The following is a 20,706-nucleotide window of genomic DNA, read 5'->3' as shown; positions in this document are numbered from 1 at the left end:
CCACACGTGCGAAGGAAATTAGGGCACACTTTTGTTGCAGTAAGACTGAATTGCAGCTATCTCAAGAAGCCAAAGTTTTGGTGTCAAGAAGATTAATTTTTGAAGCTGAATACCTAAGGAGAAAGAAGCACCCTAAGCAAAGGGGAGAGGTGGTCTATTTTACCATCTTTTCCCCACACGTGCAAATTAGGGTTTCTGCAACAAGACCTAAAATTGCAATCAAATGTTGTAGGTCCAAACTTGTGATCAGAAGAGAAGTTGCAACAGTTTTGGAGAAGTTTGACTTGGGTTGACTTTGTGAAAGAGAAGCTCATCAAAAGGAAAGGTTGACTTGGTCTTGGGTCTAAGTGTCTTGGAATTCGTCATTTGAAGATTCTATACGAAGAGAAGAATTCTTGTGGGTTTTCCTCTCTAGGAGAGGTTTTGGCCCTGGCTAGCAACCTATATCCTGTGTCCATTTGTGTTATTGATCTTTATAGTTTGGTAGTTGTTTGATGATAAGAACATTATAATAATCAAGAGAAGAAGAAGCTAATTACAAGTACATCCAATTAAGTAAAAGAACATCACGAGTAGTTATCAAAGTAAAAGAGAAATCACCCTAATATAGCTGCCCTAGATTTCTCAACAATTTGTATCTCCAATCTACCAAATCAGCCCTCCCAGGAGACATGTCGGCCTGCTTAAAAGACCTGACCTTTCACATGCAAAAACAAACTATATATTGGCATATGTACTCCTTCACTTGGAAAGAAATCCAATACACATTTGTGGAAGGAAATTTGGACATCTAAGGCTTACTTTTTTGTGGTACACAAGCTAAACAAAACAGTGAGTTTCTGTGAAAAGATAGCCTACAAGAGGACCATTATTCTGAAGAATGCGAGCTACAAGAGTGACAGTATCTTTGTAATATTACAAGTTTCCAGAAGTACAGAGTCCATGTAATGATGTGAGTTCCCTTGCAATAAATTATCTGCAATAAAAGCGAGTTTTTGTGACATGGCATACCTCTCTGATGCGAGTTTCTGTTGGACCATATCTTTGCGACAAGCAAGCTTTTTGATGGACCAGATCTTTGTGTAAATCTGAACTACAAGAAGGCAACTATCTCTGATGATTCAAGCTACAAGAAGGCGGAATTTGGAGGTTTAACTTGGCAGAATTTTAAGGACTGACTTGGCACTGGTTAGTTTGACTTGGATTTCTCTTGTTGACAAAGAATCTATAAGGAAAGGATTGACGAGTTTTCCCCTTATGGGTTTTGTCGTGGCCTCTGGCCTAAACATCGGTGTCTCCTATCTTTTTTGCATTGTATTTGTATAATTACTTGATGACCTAATGAATGAAGTAATGGCTAAATGAAAAAACATATAAATAAACAAACACAAGTAATTATCATGTAAGAAATTCTATCATCTCTTTGAATTTCAACAAGGACCATGGACTTGATTAAATGGTGGACTCGTCATGGGGAAAATGTTGTATTTTTGCAAAATTAGCCAATGAAGCGTTGGAGCACCCAAAGGTCGAGGATCTCTAGTATATGTGCATTCAAACATGTAACTTGTGGTTCACAATGGTGAAGAATATACAATTGGACCTCGTAAAGATGGGATGTGGATAATGAATCCCTAAGATTAGAACTCTCTCTTGATGCTCTTAATATTGCTAATGATGAAAGTAGACCTGGAAGTGAAACTCCTCTACTAATCCATGATCTAGTGTTTAACAAGCATCTTGAGATATTTTTGATGTTTAATATCACAATGATCATGAAATGGATATTTATTAGGTTTAGCTCATGCTTTTGAGATGTATAACCTCATTTGTAAAGGCTATTTTCAGATTTTGCATGATGTTTACAATGATCATCTATGGGTTTCCTTCTAAAGAGTAATTTATGTCCATTCTTATTTTATTGCAAGATAATTTGTTATTTAAAAAAAAACAAAAATTGTTATAAACAGGGGCACACGTTAGAAGTAACACATACTAAATAGGTTTAGAATATTTCCTTAAATACTTTTGTTAAGCAATAAGTAATATTCTTACTTGATCACACACCTCATCAAGCTCCCTTGCAAGCCATCCTACCTAGATACAAGCTATATATTGCACATATGTTGTCATTGATGTTAAAGGAGGTTCTACAATTCGAGCAACAGAGGTAGTAGATGGTCGAGCAGATGGCTTAAGGTGCAAATGATGTCAAAGGAAGTTCTACAACAGAGGCAGTAGAGGGCCAAGCAGACAACTCGAGGCAGAAAACAGCAAAGGAGCAAGAAGCCTACAACATGTAAAGGCAAAAAGAAGCAAACAAAGCATATCAGTATCGGATGATAGTTGCTCGCACTACAACCAAGTGAGCAGAGGTCCTTTATTAATCCATGATTATGTTACTTAAAGCATACTCGTACCAGATGGGTTTAGCATACCAAATGGAGTGATATGTCCCTCGCATCACCAGACAACAGCTAACAGGAAAGTGATTGTCGTCACCTAATGGCCCGTCATATTGAACCCTCAACTACGAGGTACCGAGAGCCTATTTAATGGTTTAAATTGAATAAGGCAGTACTAGTATTTGAAACCGGTTAACCACTAATATTTTTAAACCACGTTTATATAGGATGGGTTTATCAAAAGCTTAAATATATTGGTACCAAAGGGAATGATACCAAGCACCAAGCATATAGTATAAACATCGAAAAGGAAAGGTCGATATCTAGTGTGACGTGGCAAAGATATGGCATGGCAAAAGGACCACATGGCAGACAATGATTGGTCCACGATGACTTAATGTGGCAGAGGACACATCAATGCAAAACATCTTGGATCAACGTATCAACGCGGCTTGGATGAGATCAATGGCTCTTGTCCACTTCGAGTGATCCCAACATGCTCAATGCTTAGCCAAAACGGGGGTCTGAGATGCCCCCTAAATAGTAAACCCCTAGGACACATGGCAACAATCTAGGCATATCAAGGGGGCCCTACCAAATTTCAAAAACCACCATCGACACCCTCCATTGGACCTATTGTTGATAGGCGTGGCAGTGGGGCCCAGTTGATGTTAATGTACATTGGGATACCAAAATCGACCTCGTTCATTTTATATCCAGGGATCTGAATATTCAGTAGGTCACTAAGTTAAATGCTTAACCATATGAACCAGATTTCAGACTTTTGTCATGGCTAGCGGGTGTATGAGTGGAGCCTTGTACAAGAAACCTCCAAAGTCCTGTAAACGAAGATGCTCGAAGCAACAAATCTACCCTCAAATCTATCGAATGAGATCAATATGAGGATGGATCTAGGCTGCAAACCCCCAGATCTGATTGAAGGGGCTTCAATCCAGATTTTTATTAAAACATTGAGTGGGAAATCAGTGTGTATGAGGGTTTGGATCTGGGATCGGGTACAAGATCTGAAGCAAAAGATTCAAGAACAACTAGGTATTCCAGTAAGACTCCAAAATTTGATTTATGCGGGGAAATCTCTGCAAGAGGGATTCAAGTTGCAAGACTATGGCATTGTACCTGATTCAACCATCATCATGAACATGTGACTTCTTGGAGGTTGTCCTAGATCTAGTTCCAAAGGCCCAACTTCCTTCAAGGATGCAGTTAAAGGGAAGACAGAACCGAAAAAAAACACATAACAATGTCCCAATCTTCCTGGTCCCTATATTGTGGAGCAGATGAACTAGGTGTCGGCATTGACAATCAACTTGCCAAAGGTAAATGAATTATACTTTGATTTCCATACAAGAGCAATAATCTGCAGATTCAATGGATTTTGGCCCAAATCAAAGAGCCTACATCAATGGATTTTCTCTACCTGGACAGAAAACTGTGAAATTCACCTATGTTCTAAAGGTTTTTTTATTATAAAGTTTGACACAGCAACAAATCTGAAATATGTGTTAAACGAGGGACCATGGTTCTGGGGCAATGCGAGTCTCTTCTTGATACCTTGGTTCCCGAGATTTGATGCAAATACCATGGTGATCTCCAAAATGGCAATATGGGTCCGGTTACATAACCTTCCCCTACATTTTTGGCATCACTTAGTATTAGAAGGAATAGGGAATTCCTTGGGGAAGTTCCTAAAAGTGGATGAAGATAGAGTCTCAAAAGGCATTTTCACTTTTGCCAAAATCTGCGTAGAGGTAGACCTCAGTAAAGGTTTACCTGATAGAATTATTTTGTTACACAACAATATGCAGTGGTCCCAGCTCCGTGATTACAATACAGCATTCCGCTACCGTATATGTTTACAAGCTGGTCATCTTCAAAATGTGTGCCCACAAGCAAAAACATATCCAAAAAGGAAAAAGCGACAAGCTCCAAAGCCAAAAGGTTGGCAGTTTTCAGAATCCTAGGAAGTCAGAGCAGAAGATGCAAAAATCCCAGAAAAAACCTGAAATAACAATGTCCAGAAATCCTAGGAATCCATGCAAAATTCTTCAATAGTTCCAATGCCTTTTGTTCAACAATAGCAAATAGATAAAATCCCATCTAAAAAAGAAGTCAGTGGTACCAAAAGAATTCATGCATCTGAAAGCTCATATTCTGACAAAGAAATTTCTATAAATGTAAAAGAGACTCAAATGACTCGTATCTTCCATTCCCAACTCTAATGGTTGGAGGAACGTGGAAAAAAGGAAAGGTAGAAGAGAGTAGTTTGTATTAACTCTTTGATGAGTTGTTATTGATCTTGGAAACCAAGATATGTTGTTTTACACATGCTTTCTAGCATCTACAATATGTAATTTTGTTCATTATGAACAAAATTGTGATTTTTCCTTCGGCAAAAAAGCATTGTCAGTCGATGCAATTTTACAACATGTTCACACATAAGCCCTCTTGCATGTTACACCAATGCCTTTATGATAAGTGACCAATATGACCACCCCTTCACTAGCCTCTCAACTATAACACTTAATGTATTGAACAAACTAGCATGCTTCTCTCACCCTTAGTCTAAATCCTTTTCTCATTTAATTATTGCCTCGATGATTGTGCCTCCTCCATCTACAACTCTCTAATGACATCCTACATTTATTTTACTTGATCCTTTTCAATAATGAGATCCAAGTATTGATGATTGTAGCTCGAGAAGGTACTTCTACACAAGCCTAAGCATCTAGGATAAAGTGAGTTAATCTAATGAGATGCAAAGGTTATTTGCATTAGTGGATTAGATAAATCTCAATCGTTGATCTCCACTGAGGTGAGATCTAATCTCAACCGTCAATCACTTTGGAGGTTAATGTTGTGGAGCAGGGGACCTTGACTGAGGTGACAGTGGGTCATTGTCCTGTTGTTGTCACTTAGTCTAGTAGTTGTCCCTTAGGTTTTCCTTCCTTAGGGCCCTGCTAGATTGTGTGGTAACAAGCACCAACCCACAAGAGACACCAATCTCCTAGTTGAGCACCAACTTAACAGAATTTGTGGGCACCAACCCATGGGAGACTCCAATCCCCAATTGAAACAAGGTGACTTACTAATTTTGGAAATCCCTGGTTGCAATGATAGACATGATTTTCATTTTTCAAAAGTCACTCTAGAATATTTGGAAATGAAATTTTTTTTCAAGGAAATTCATCCCTTAGCTACCAATTTTCAATAGGAGAAGTCTATCATATGATGGTGCTAGAGCATGGACAACTTGTATTAATGTTTCGAGAGAATTTGGCTTAGTTCAACATAATCATCTTGCTATTTATGATATCCAAAAATTGACTCCATTAGATGAGATATACAAACTCAATGTATCACTCCAAATCCTATTTGGTGAGATTAGCTATGGAATATGATAAACCCATATGAATCTACAAGCCTAAAGGATATATCATTATCTCAATAACCGCGTCCTTCACCAAGAGAAGCTAAATAAAAGATGAAGCCTTAGAAACAAGGAATCCAAGTGGGTGAATAGTCTATACCTTTAGGGTTTCATTAAAATTGCATGTCATCATATGGTTTCTAGATAGGAGTATTAGAAATAAAGACAATGCAAGAAAAAATAATTGTAGCAACAATAACACATAAAACATTGAGATTTTAACCTAGAAAACCCAAATTGGTAAAAACTAACTAATAGATCTATTATTGTTCATATGGTTGAAACACAACCATGCCTTCACTTAATAAATGTAGCCAAGCCAGCCAAGTAAGTCCTCCATTCAACTCATGCGCATTACAATGGAGAATCCCCAAGCCTTTTAAAGGCTTCATCACATGTAATCCATGGGCTCTAATACCATGAGCCACCAAAAACATGTGCCTGAAACCACCATCGTGGAGTTGTTGTGGACCTAACAACTTTAACTCTTTCACTGAGTCAAGTTTACCCTAACAAGCAGAGCCTACCCTCCAAGAAGCATCTATAAAGGGCAAGCTTCAATGATGATATCTGTCCACTTTATGGTCAGTTTGAGACTCTTTATCCTCTATTTTGAACTATCCTGCTGCTTAAGAATGTTGACGCTTTGTTTGGTCCTCTTCGAGGCATATTCTCTTCAAGAAAATCTATTAGAAAGCAACACTCTTAGGTAATGGTGATTCCATGTGTCCTTTTCATTGTAGAGGGGTTTGGTGCTCCATCTCAGTGATCACTTTGTATGGTGTTTGGAAAATGTGGTGTGAGGCAATTTTTATTCAAAATAATTTCTATAGTGTTTCCTTCAAATAGCATTTGGAAAGATTTGTTGATGTAATTTGGAATTAAAAGCACTCTCATTTTAAGAAATGCACGAACCTAAAGGCCTTTCTTTTAGCCTTCAAGCAGCTATGCATGCATGTAGTTTTGTTGTAACGTGTTTGTTCTTATTATAAGTAACATTTTTCCAAGAAAAATAATTGTGGAATAGTAAAACTTGAAAAATTAGTTGTTCAATAGAGAGTTGGAGGTTCCATTTCCAGTCGAATAACCAATTGGAGTTTATCCCATTCCAAGGCCATATGCATATACGGATGGACCTACCTACTTAAGGTTCAGTTCTAAGGCCACCACCTCGTAAAGATCCAGATCCCTCTACGGATGATCCAGTTTCATAACCGGTTTACTCAGTAGTTGGCCCAGCCCAAACATCAATTGAAGCATATGGAGAGGCAGAAGCTGCAGGCGTGATCATGAGCACGCACACTACAGGTATAGGATAGACCGAGAATTCGTCGTTTACCAGGTTTAAGCAATTTTAGGTGAATCCGCTCCTACCTCTGTATCTGTCCCTGTCTCTGCGGTGGTGGGTTAACCGCCCCGCCCCTCCTTATGCCTTCACTCGGTAAACTGGATATGCAACCTCTCTAGCTTCGGCCTCTGTAGCGACCTCTTATGGTTATTAGGCACTACCAATCGACTATAACTTGAAACTCTACAACAATTAATGCAACCTTATGACTTAAGCTAAAGGACCAAGTTCAATAATTCAATAACCTCACCAAAGAATTTGCATGAAGATGTGCAATGTGTTTTGTCATTTAACCAATAGAACACAAAAAAAAATATGTGAAATCAATAATATCATAGCCTAATATATTCAATGTATTTTTTGTTGATAGGCATCCATAATAAACTTTATTGTTATTTTGACCATAAAAAAAGCTATAAAATATCAAAGGCTCTAAAGGATATACTTGAAAAGTGTTTCATCAAGGAGCATAAAAGGAGGCTCAAACCAACTTTAGAGATATGACTATCAATATTATTTTAAGCAAGGTCATGTTATTAAGACCTCGCCACCTAAGCTCATCCACATAGATCATATATTATATAAAACAAAAGAAGCAATCTTAAAATTAGGAAATTAGATGAAAATAATCCCATTGTCTAAAATGATTAGTTGAATCACGACTAATGAGACTGTCACCTCACCTCTTCGATGTTCAAGATAATTTTAATGCTCAAGATGTAAGCAATCTTGAATGACTTGAATATAAAGCTACCTCATACTATAACCACAATGTCATTTACTCATTACTATGGACTAGATATGCATATTGTATGCTTCTTTGAAGCTACAATCCATAAGCAACACATATCCAAAATATTTGATCATTCTATTAAGGCTTCTAAACCAAAACTAAGTATTTTCAAATTATATTTGTCGCAACTATTCAGACAAGGATGACAGAATTTTCCAAGAAATCATATAAAAACTCCATGGAGATAGAAAAATTGGTGGAGTCAAAGAGACCCATCCTTCCAACAAAGACCCATGATTCTAACAACAAGGACTTTACCTAGCTAACCCAGGGGCAATGTTATTTTGAGTGTCCTAAATTTGAAGCTTGTAGGTTGAGTAAAAAAGGGATCTCTAGGATTTTGCATCAAGGCCCTGGAAGGATTGGAAAGAATTAGCAAGGCTCATGTCTTTTGATAAGCTAGCTATCAAAGACATTATGGGTTTTGCTTCCTCTAGAGGATTAATACAATCTAAATATTGATATGAAGGGTACATGTTGGAGAAATTGAAGATGGAGATTTTGAAAGATGATTCAATAGGATTATACCAAGAAACTTTATTCTACATCAAACCCTATATCCGTTGTATTGAATGCTATTTGAAGTTTGAACACCTTCTAACCTTGAAGGTTAGGATGATCTGTCAATTGCACATTTTTTGGTCGCTCTGACTCAATGACAAGCTCAGCGGTTTTACATGGATAATTGTTTACAAAGGGATGCGCCCTCCAATCCTGCCTTGCCCAAAGCAAGTTAACAAATGGCCCATGCCCCCAGTGCAACCACTCAAAGACGTTAAAGCACATTTTGTGGGAGTACAAGTTTGCTAGCAGTTGATGGAGGTCTGTTCAAGATCGACATTCAGCACTACTTCAAGAAAAACTTCTTTGTAGTGTAGCTCTTGTTGATGAATCAAGATCCTTGATATTATCTCACTTCACGAGCATCTGGAACTATAATTGGATTGTAGCCTTATTTACAATCCAAAAGTTAAGATGCAAATACGTTTTCTCCAATGAGGTCAATTCAGTCCAATCATGTTGTCACTCTTAGCAAGAAGAGGTGTGTATGCAATTGCTTGCCAAAGGCTATCTCCTGATTAAGTATGCCAAAGAGCAAAATGCTTTAGCATATTCTGAGTTTATTGCTGCCCTAGTTGCTCTAAGGAAGAGGGCATAACTTATAAGCCATCATTGTATATACCCTTCTGTTTCGGTTTTTATTTTTTTCAGCTCTCTTGTACATTTTCCTCCCATTAATATGAGATGTAGTATTCAAAAAATAATATTTGGAGTACAAAACTCCATGTTGTTTGTGCTACTCTAAACAGAGTAATGTATGTTGATCTTTATAGAGGAAGAGAAACATGCAAAAAGTGGATGGCATGTACCTTCAAGACAAGTGGGACAACCATCCTCTTCATCCACCAATGGCACAACAGCATCACTTAGTTTTGATGGCTGGCATTTTTCTGGAGAATTGGGTTTGCAATCTGATAATTCACTCTCGTTTTCTGCATTTTTCAAATTTTGAAATGGAACTGCTTCTTCACCTTGAGTTTCATCAGAACTTACTCTCAGAAGTTGAGACTCCCGACTCTGAACAGGACCACTCTTATTCTGTCTTGTCAGTAGTCCAGCAGAAGCTGTCTGAACACGCCTCCCATCTGCATTTTCAGTTACTAAAATTAGATGAGCTCAAATTTCTCAGTAACCAGTGTTTCCAATGCCATCTCTATTAAAGCTTTTGCAGAATCTGAAGGTGGCATACCTTGCACAGAAGAAGAATCTATCTCTTCTGCTCTAGAAGCACACTGCACCAAAATATAATTGAGCATATATGATGTCAAATTTCAGCTGATGACCCAACATGAATAAATTACTATCACAAACTTAAAAAAAATTATATGCCTTGTGGGTAGTACACTCACAGCACTAGAAACAAAATAGGCAGAAAAGTATGTTTTCTATTAACTTGTGGAATGCAACCTCACTGCAATATCAAATAAAATCATATATGACGTGAAGACAGCATTCATATTGCAAAATGATTAAAATGCCTCGTATGATTTTCTACACCTGAAACATAAAGAATTTCATTAATATCCCCATTTCAAAGTTATAAGCAAGATCACTTCAGTGACTTAGATCATTGTATCCCTAATAAGTCTCTGTATAGGATGGAGGTACAGCTTTTAGGTAGAGTATTAGCTAGTTCCAAATGCAGATCCATTTTCATCAGATGTAGAGCTGTCTTTGTGTGAGCTTAAAAAATTGAGATATTTTGTTTCCGTTGCATTTTGTTTACAAGGTCCCAGCTTCAGGACTTTCACATCATGGCATAACTCAATGAAAATGTAAAAAAGAAATATCAAAATTCAAATTCCCCTTTCCCTTGGACAAACTCTATATATACATCAAATTCTTGAAAATATTTTTTCTAACTTTCTCAGTTCGTGAAACATACCCCCTATTTTTGTGGTGGTATTATAGTATATTCCTTTCTTTTTGCACAAACTTAAAAAAAATATATGTTTAAGTATTGCCTTCTTTCTTGGATCTTAATGTCCATTCCTTGAAATATGTCACCTTGATTGTAGACCCGCAAGAACACTTCACCATTTATAAAATCACTCCACTTTAAATGTAGCCGCTAGTCCCAATCCTAATGCATAACAAGATTCATGATTTACCAATTATAGTAGAAAGATTTATCATTGAATCTTAATATGGGACTTCTAGATTTCTACAGGAGCTTCCATAAGAGACACTTTAGAGATTCTCTTTGACATACATGGGCATGATTCTGTAGACTATATTACATCAAAGAATAGGAAATTCAATCGACCGAAGCACCAACACCAGAGCAGTAGGAAGCATCAAAAGCAATGTTGGATGAAAATTTTAAAAAAAAAGTCATATGGATTAAAACACTAGCATACCATGATATAAGGAAGATTACTAGAATGGTACTTTCAAAAGAAAGAAAAGTAGTAAGATAAGCTCATACAAATGTTATCTGGTAGATTCATAGGACAGCCATACCCATGAACTTAAGTTCCTTCACCAAAAGGGATGCTTGTGAATAAGGCAACAAACACAAGTTTACCAAATCATAAAGAAACCCCTTCCCCCCCGCCCCATCGGGTCAACAAACCCTTGCTGTTCAGAAAGTCTGATGAAATTTCAACTCTGAAAAAACAATTGCTTGCAAGAGACTACTTCTAAGGTAGCTACCATGTGAATGATATTTCTCCTTTTAGTTATAATTACAATAAAAAATCTGACGGAATGAGAAAAATATTTTTCAAAGAAGGGTGGGGAAAGTCTTGAACCATGACTTCATAACTAAACCCCCTTTGATATAACTTAATTAGATGTCTCAAATGGTAGCCCTAGTAAAATTTTGAATTGGCCTCAATTAAGAATAAAAAAATCCAAGTAATGTCTCAGAACTCAATCATGGGTAGAAGGGGAAACTCAACTTTCCCTGCCGTTATCATTAATGGTAGAGATGTTTATGTAAGAAGTTTTTGTATCACAAACCAAGTAGAAAAAAGAATGAACATATCACATTCCTGCTTGAATTCAGGATGTTCGAACTTCAGAGTGAGTCAACAGTAGTAATATCAAAAACCTTCTGAGAATTAGATGAGTTGCTATAGGCTTGAAATACTATCATTGCCCATGTATGTCTGAAGCATTCACGCCATACTGTAACATTGCAAATATTTCTCGTGATCTTCCTTCAGTACCTTCGTATTTGCTGCAACACTGCAATGTCACCACCTCTTTTAGATTGGCAATATACCATATAATGATACATTGCCACCACTGATTATTCAACACCAATCATCGCATGTATCCTTGCTCTTCTCTTCCTACAATAATGCAAAAGTTGTAAATCACACCCCATTTTGCTTTGCCTTCCCCTTCCATTACGAGAAGCTCAGATTGTGATATCTCAGCAAAACTTCTCTGAGAAGGTTGAAGCTGATACCAACGGTATTTTCTTCATCCAGTTTCAAGTTTAAATAAACTTATCACCATAAACTCTGCTTTCAAAAGTTTGCATGCCCCTTGGAATCTCTAAAAGTTCACATTAAGTCTGGGGTACTAAATACAGTGCAATAGTGATAAGCATTCAAACATTGAAATCACAGACAGGATCGTTATCAGTGCTGCTTAAATCTTCCTTCTTGTTATTTAAGTTTTATAATTTTAAGCTGCTATTTTTAGAGGCCATATTCTATCCCTCAAATGCTGTAAGATTTCCAGAATACGCCTATCATAATTTAATATTGGAGGCATGTGTCCAGTTTGCCACTATAATTTGCTTTCTTTGTAATTTAAAGCACACTTTGCTTAGAGTACCAACAAAAGCATTACTGAGGATTTCTATAAGATAACTTCTGTGTGTTCAGGCCTAATAACGTAGCAGCTAGCCCTAAGACTTGTGGTTCAGAAGAAAGATTTCTCAATGATGCCCCTTTTGCACTGCTAGTCTCATATCTCTTCAGAAGTTGCAATAGTCAGAAGACTTTCTTTGGTTCTCACACTCATTGGTGTTTCCTCTATCTGGATATGAGTTTATGAAACACTAAGTACCTAAAACTCTTTTGTATATATAGGAAATTTGTATCTGATGAAGTGAAGAGTGTGTAATTCTTTCAACAGGACAAAATCCTTACCTGATAATGCATGTAGCAGACCATAACCACTAACATTCAATATGGATGCAATTGGGGCGTAGACGCAGGTGCAGCTGATGGGCAAAGTTAACATGTTTGAAAAGTATGGCAGGTTCAGGAAGGGAAAGTTCAGACTTCAGAAGTGCTCAGGATTTCCAAAAGAGTTCAAAAGGTTTCCGAAAAAGATTGGAAATATGGAACGCATAAATACCTAAAGTTATATACATTGCTCAAAAATTCAAATAATGACAGAGTACAGAAACATACAAAAAATAGTAATTCAAATTGTTTTTTTGAGCGGTTTTCTTTGCAATAGCCTAGGGAAGGTTCCGAAGTTCAATTCAGACAGGTTCGGCTGGTCACAGAAGTTCAGGGTCCAGACGAAACTAAGCCGGGGATCCACCTGAAGCTGGTAACTATGCTACTAGGGCAAGAGAAGAAGCCGTGGAACAAGCATAGACAGGCAGAGACTCATAATATTTTTATTCATACAGGTTTTGATGCTATAACTAGTATGTAAACACAAAAGCACAGACTCATAGCCTTATGTGAGTTATGAGTTCATTAAATTACAAGCATAGACAGGCAGGGACTCATAAGACTATTATTCATACAGGTTTTGATGCCATAACTAGTATCTAAACACAAAAGCACAGACTCATAGCCTTATGTGAATTATGAGTTCATTAAATTACGCTTCATTGTAGCAGCATGAAACCTGAATATTTTGCACTAGAGACCACAGTTTACGGAAACTTTCAACTTCCAGGGAATCAATCAGATTGGTTTTATCAATTCAGTCTTAAGACCGCATCGGGCTAAATTTGCTTCTTGAAAATCAATAAAAAAAGGGAGTCAAGTACAAAGTCGGTTGACGAGCCATACCAGCACTCCACGAGTACAACTTGCACAGCCAGGAATGCAGTAACGTCCTTGACAAAGGCCTGAGCTGTAATTAACGAGAACATTTGTTCTTAGACGACAGCAGCAGGCCCCCATTTATTCAACTCTCCTTTCCTGTTCCCAGGCCCTAAATTCTCTTCTTCCAGAGCCTCTTATTCAATTGCATATTTCAGAAGATATATTAAGCCGTCCATTATGAACTCTAAAACTATGCCCAAGAGCCTCTCCTGTAATAATGCAGCTACGAACGCAAGCACTCAACATTTGATCATTCAATCTAATATTCCACGAATAAACCCTCCTGCGGTTTAAGTCACCGTTTATATAATCAGCCCCGGGTATGAAGCTACTGGCAAAAAGTTAATGAAGAAACGTCAGAAAAAGGCGTATATTTGAACAAGAAGGCAAAAAACAAAAACAAAAAACCAAAAAACCAAAAATTATATATATATATATATATATATGATAACTACTAGAGATCCAAATTTTGTAAAGATAAAACGCATAACAGATCTTAGCAAGTGCCAAAAGTCATTTTCAATTTTAACTAGGTTTTATACTCACAATAATGCATGTTGTTACGAAAGATAAAAGCAAGATTCCGAGCACTTGCCCTTGCTTTTGTGCTTTGCCTTTTTCAAGCGGGCAATTCCAAGACACCCTGTGATCTTAACTTGCGCGGAATCCTTATCTGACGTGTAATTGCTGGAAACATTTCCGAACATCACATAACAGCCCGTGAGAATCGAACCATGTCCGGGAATCTTCGCCTCACATTTACTTTCTATTCGTATGTATCTCTACCATGCACGGCATATTCGCTCCCTTGACAAAGCATTACCGATAATAAAAATAAAAGAAACATTCGTTCAGATAGAGCAAAATATAATATCACTAATCATGCCGTCAGACACTCATTCCATTCTAAGGCAATCAAGCAACCGTTTAAAAAGGGCAAACAATAAACAACAGCCATAATTGCATCCATTAAACATGAAACGCTAAATACTTTCCGAACGTTTCGCTGTGGAGTGCTCTGGCTACAAAGTGTAAGAAGACACTAAACATAGTAAAAACAACTTTGCACGAAATAGAAAGCTGCTGTAAGTAGCCGTTATTATTATTTTAAATAATAGTGCCAATATAATATTATAGAGAGTAGGGTTTCGCATCAGAAGCTTTGAAATTATAAAGAATTCAACCAACCTAGCAGTTCTAAGGCAGAAAACGGGGTTTAACGGCAGCAGAAGCTTTGAAACTGTAAAGAAATTCAAATTAGGTGGCAATTCCGACATAATATTGTAGAAAACAGGGTATTACAGTAGCAGCAGCTTTTGTATTCGAAAGAATTTAACTAGGGTTTCAAATTACGTAGAACTGAACCAAGGTTTTCAAGATAAAGGTACAGAATAATTGCTGCGAAGGAATCGACCACCCGACCTGTACTGTATCACAAAGCTCGAGACAGAGCGCCGTTGAACTGGGGTCCTACGGGCTATAGAAAAGGCTATCTCGTAATCCTCGCCAAGGACTGCTTGCGGTCCGCCATTGCTGAAACTCTGCAGACTGAGAATACGATAAGCACAGGGCGGGTACTTAAAAAATAAATTGTGCGCTAATCAACACATAAATTTAAATAAAAAAATATAATATTCTTCTTTAAAAAAAGATTTTAGAATTTTTTTTTGTTTGTTTTCCTTGTAAGAATTTTGAATTCCCGGCAACTCTTCGTCGACGGGCCATAACCCGTAGGGCGCACCCGCCACCCCGGTAATTTCGCAAAATGGAATCTTTTCCGCTGACGTGTGTTTTAGCTTTTGTACGCACGATAGCTATTAAGGACTCGACAGATGTGTGGTGAGTTTCGCTCATTATTGGCAAAAGCATGTGCTTGCCAAGTCATCATTGGGCTGACGTGGAATTTGTTCACAATATTAAATTTGCGTACAGGGATAAAGATACTTTGAATGTTTCATACCGAGGATTTGTCAGCATCATTATATCAGGGTGAGATATGGCGTGCTGGGAAATTAAAAATGGTTGATTGGTCGTGTGGTCTGATTGAAATTTATTATATTTTTATTTATTTATTTTTATGTGTATGTTGTTTAGTTTTTATTGGAAATTTTGAAAAATATATGATAAATGATATTATATTAATTTTAATTTTTTATTAAATAATAAATCTTAATAAAAGTTTAATATAAATTTGATAAAAAAATCAATGTTTTATATTTTTTAGTATGTTAAGTAAGGTGTAGTTTAATTTATAGACGATATAGATTTTTTCATTCGCAATAGGTAATATTGTTTAATTATTATGATTGAAAGTTTTATCTTCATTAGAACATGGAGTTTTGCTAATTTTTGAATCGGCTTGTAACTTAACAAAAATAATTATAACATTAAATTGATATTTCTTGTTTAATTTGACATTTTAGAGTCTTATAAACAAGGGGTATGGAGTTGTTAAACAAAGAAAAAATTTGTAATGAGATTAAATGATTTTGTGTTAAAATAACTTGAAAATGAAAATAAGTAAATTTTCAACTATGATAAAAAAAATAAAAGTAAAGAGTTGTGTTGTGAATAAAATAAAATTTATAGAGGCATTTTCCATGCATTCCTTTGAGTTGGTGGGATGTAGTATGGTGTATATGAATTAGAGTTTACAATAAATAATTTAGATTTGATTTGGTACATTTTTGTATATATTTTATTTATGAATCTTTTTCATGAATTTTAGTCTTATTTCAATGAAAATATGGATGGTTTTATCAAAGCAAATGGTGAACGGGTTTTTACAATGTTCTAATTCTTCTAATATAATCCCTTTTGATAGTGGTTTTATTGGAGTGAAATGTGAGAATTATTACATATTTTCCAAATTTAGTCTAAAGACAAAGGGTGGTCACAACACATTCCCTACACCAAACGCTTTACTCATCTAGATGTTGTAATTGTTCTAATTGATGTAATAGAATCTGTATTTATGTAAGTACATTGACAAGAATATCATGGTGATGTCTTTTGGTCAGTGCTCAATTGTGGTTGTCAGCTACATGATATATTACAATTGAAGAAAAGAGCTCTAAATCCCAAGGCTTGGTTGTGCTCAAAGGGTCAAAAATCGTTATATGGATATTTGAGAAATCGGGCTCATTATATTTGGTCCTAAGGAAGGACATGGTGACAATTGAGATGATTTATGATCACTTCTATCAAGCCTACGTTCCCAAATGAGACATGAACATCTATTAACAGATGACTAGATGTTAATAGAAAAAAAACATTAAGGGACTCTACACTAGGGGAGAGAAAGATGTCACTTATAAGAGGAACTAAGTGAGGACACTCAGAAATGGTGTTTAATGGTAAATATAAGGTTCAATGCCAATGGACATGTCTTTAACAAATGGAGTGATGGGTTTTTTGGTGTCAAAAGCCAAAAATTTGAGGTGTCATTGGAAAAATTGATAATGTAAGAGTATAGGGGAAGTTATTTCGCACCATGGGTAGGGTTCTTTTGCAACCATGGAGAGTATGGAAGAATGATAGTATGTGAAAAAATGATATGGAAAGTTCGTCATGGAACACAATACAATTTTGGCAAAATGTGTGATAAAAATCGTATTGGTGCATTGTTTGATAGTAAACTTGAACAACATATTGGCTTAGTAGAGATTTATTATAGTTTTATAATGTTTTTGGTATGGAAGGATTTTACTTTGCGCATGGAAAATATCAATTCCATTGTATGAGATCAAAGATATGATTATCTTAAATCAACAACAAATAATCTTCATTAGCAAGTGATGAGATGATGCTTCACCACCATATGAATATAATGGCATTTAAAATTATTTAACCTTGCATCTCGTGTTTCATCTTCATGGAGAAGTTTCAAGCATATATGTGCCCTCCTCATTGAGGTCTCATTCTTTAAAAGTAACATTTAAAATAACTCATCTTCTTGTTTTGGAGCCTACAAGTAGTCTCCCAAGAGCAAAGTTGGTAGTTTGCTACAAAATTAAAAGACTTTGTGCTAAGGGGACTCAATGGGAAATAAGTCCTTAACTTTATCCAAAAAATAAGGAGTTCTAGTGGTACATTAATTGGAGTTTAATATTATAAATACCCTAAATTTGATTTGGTGCATTGTTGTATACATTTTATTTGTAAATCCCCTTCACGAGCTTTAATCCCACTTTACTAAAAATTCGAGTGGTTTTTGTCAAAAGAAAATGGCAAACCTAGGTTTCTACTATGTTCTAACCCTTCTAATATAATCTTTATCGACATATGTTTTATTGGAATGAAGTGTGAAAATTTTAGATATTTTCCAAAAAATAATATGGAGGTGAAGGATATTTGCAACACATTCCCTGCACCAAAAGCTTTGCCCAAGTCGGATTTGCAACTATTCAAATTGATGAGAACATTTTTCTTTATTCTGGCACATCACCGACAACATTAAGGTCATGTTATATTGTCCCTCTTTGACCTAGGTTGTTGTTTATGTGATTTGTTGCAATTGAAGCAAAGAGCTCTAAATCACAAGGTGTTGTGTGTAGTTGAAAGGGTCAAGAATTATTGCATGAATATTAACAAAATTCGCCACATTGTGTTTAAGCCCTACATAAGACATTATGTCCCTTGAGATGATTTATGATCACTCTTGCCAATACTACACTCCTAAATGGGACATTAGCATCTATTAAGAGATGCATCAAATGTTATTAAAAAAATACAAAGCCCTAACAAATTTTAGGTAAGTTTTTACATGGTGTTGAATGTCCAAGAAATTCTTTTAATAATCAAGAGAGCTAGGCCAAGGAGAGTCTTTCCAAAGTCTCCAAATTTGACAATCTATGGAGTTAGCATTGAGGATTTTTATACTATAAAATTTGCAAGAGGTCACTAATTTGAGAGATTAGGTGAGGATAGTGTGAATTTGAAGTGATTTTTGATGGAAAATAATATGTTTGACCCCAATGTCTTTTTGCTAGAGAATGGATTGGTGGGATTCTTGGTGTTGAAGGCCAAAAAGTTGACATGTCATGAGAGAAGTTATGCAAATGTATAGAGGATAGACATTTCACTCCATAGGCAAGGTATTTTTCCAAGCCATGCATAGTATGGGAGAATATTGGCATGTGCAAGAAATATATGGAAACTTTTGGTGGATATTAGGACTTAGTCATTGAACACAACATAGTGTAGCAAACCATGTGACAAAAAACTTATTGATACATTTTTGGATGATAAACTTGAACAACAATTTGTCTTAGTATAGAGGTTTCAGAGTTTTATGAAGCTTTTGGTGTGGAAGACTTCCACTTTGCACATGGAAACTATTAATTTCATTGCTTCTTGAAAGTGAAAGATTGAGATGAAGGACATGAATATCTTAAATCAATAACCACTAATCTTCATTGGTAATCAATGAGATGATGCTTCACCACCCTATGAATATAATGGCATATAAAAGGATTTAAATATGTTTTTGGTGTTGCATCTTCATGGACAAGATTCAAACATATGTGCACCCTCTTCCTCAAGGTCTAATTCTTCAATAAATCATTTGAAATAATGCATCTTCTCATTTGAATCCCAAAACTCCTCTCCCAAGAACATTCATTGTGGAGAGCTTGGACATTAATCGGGTATCATCGTAGGATGTTCCAAAGATTAAAACTCTCATCATTAGATACCAATTCCATGCCTTGATTTGTAATTCAATGAGCTATACCATCAAAATTTGTATGCCAAATGGACCAAATCCACATATACCACAGTTTTTAGTATCTTATTATTCAAAAGGAATTTGTGTCATGTTTTTTGTCAATTATTCCAACAATTTTAAAACATCTCAAAAGAGGGACCACGATGTTGAGGCCAAGTTTGCATCTTCATCAAGCCATTGCCCTCGGATTTCATTCTAGTTGCCATGCTCATCACCACCACTCTTAAGTTGGTTCAACGATTGAATATGCCTTTATGACAATCTTGTAGCATAACACCCTTCTTTCTAATGAAAATTCTAACATGAAATTGGGAAAAAAATTTCTTTGTGATTACAATTCTATTATTCTATTATGACCAAAGTTTTGTGTACGGTGGAACAATTTCCCAAGTGTTTTCCTCAGCTTTGACTTAAACCATAACCTTAATTTTTTTTTTTAAGTTTGAATTGAGACTTTTAATTTCAATGGATTCCATTGAGTTGTGGGAGGTTAAGTCCATGAATCTAACAAACAAAAGATGATGATGTGAAAAATAAAAAATTAAAAAAAAAAACATCCTCGATACAATTGTTGGAATTCTTGGGATGTTGTATAATGGTAAATTAATTGGCTTTTAATAGCACCCTATTTCCATCTTAAACTCAGATCTATCAAGTGTTGATAGGATCAAAATATATAACTTGCACTGATTTATTGAATTTCAATTTGCGACTATGTGTGTGTTTAACTCACAAAAAATTGAACCTAACTTATTATTTTTATTATTACTTTAATTACATTATACTTTTATTACTTTTGTAATTTGACATTTTAAATTTAGTCAACTTATTATTTTTATTATTACTTTAATTACATTTTTCTTTTATTGCTTTTGTAATTTGACATTTTATTGTAAAGCACCTCTCAACATAACAATAAATTTAAATTTAATTTGACATATATTTATATAAAAAAAAAATGTTGGAAATTTTGATTTCACTTCAATGAACAAAATGGGTGTTTTTTCTAAAAATGGATAACTATTCATCTACTATGTTCCAACTCATTCTAACATTTTCAGTAACTTTTTAAAAATCAATGGATGTTTTGGAAAAAAAAATGATATGGAAACAAAGATAGTTCTAATGCATTATTTGTACAAAATCATTATTAGTCCTTATTGAAGGTCAAACATGAATTTATGAAGAATTGGTAACCTTTAAAGATCAATTGTCACTATTACATTGGGTACAACTATTTCATAAATGCCACAAACATGCTAGTTACAAAATATCTTCGACTTGAACACACATAGTTGGGGAAACGAATTGTTCACTAAGCAACTCGAGCCAAGATCATTTGACAATATTAATTTTAATATTACTAATTAGCTAATTTAAAATTAAGTGATGG

At 35.6% G+C, this 20,706-nt stretch overlaps 1 protein-coding gene across 7 annotated transcripts in view; it reads right to left on the bottom strand.

The window, feature by feature from the left end:
* LOC149156728 (uncharacterized) overlaps window positions 1-15,192 on the bottom strand; it is a 34,287-nt gene extending 19,095 nt beyond the window's left edge. Inside the window, exons 1-6 of one of the 7 annotated variants that reach the window (XM_089438475.1) lie at window positions 15,008-15,190; window positions 14,774-14,825; window positions 14,132-14,272; window positions 13,550-13,916; window positions 9,745-9,787; window positions 9,365-9,640 (exon numbers count right to left, since the gene is read on the bottom strand). In XM_089438475.1, the coding sequence (XP_089294601.1) occupies window positions 9,365-9,640; window positions 9,745-9,787; window positions 13,550-13,663 (433 nt within the window). In that variant the 5' untranslated portion in view covers window positions 13,664-13,916; window positions 14,132-14,272; window positions 14,774-14,825; window positions 15,008-15,190. Of the gene's footprint in view, window positions 1-9,364; window positions 9,641-9,744; window positions 9,788-13,549; window positions 13,917-14,131; window positions 14,393-14,773; window positions 14,826-15,007 lie in introns of all 7 variants that reach the window. The other 6 variants (XM_089438482.1, XM_089438479.1, XM_089438477.1 and 3 more) reach the window with 6 other exon arrangements.
* Window positions 15,193-20,706: the final 5,514 nt, after the last annotated feature.

The sequence above is a fragment of the Pinus tabuliformis genome, chromosome 9 (genome assembly GCF_031772625.1).
Source record: "Pinus tabuliformis cultivar Carrire ecotype Pingquan chromosome 9, CPIR1, whole genome shotgun sequence".
Classification (NCBI taxonomy): domain Eukaryota; kingdom Viridiplantae; phylum Streptophyta; class Pinopsida; order Pinales; family Pinaceae; genus Pinus; species Pinus tabuliformis.
This window is presented reverse-complemented; position numbering and strand designations above follow the sequence as displayed.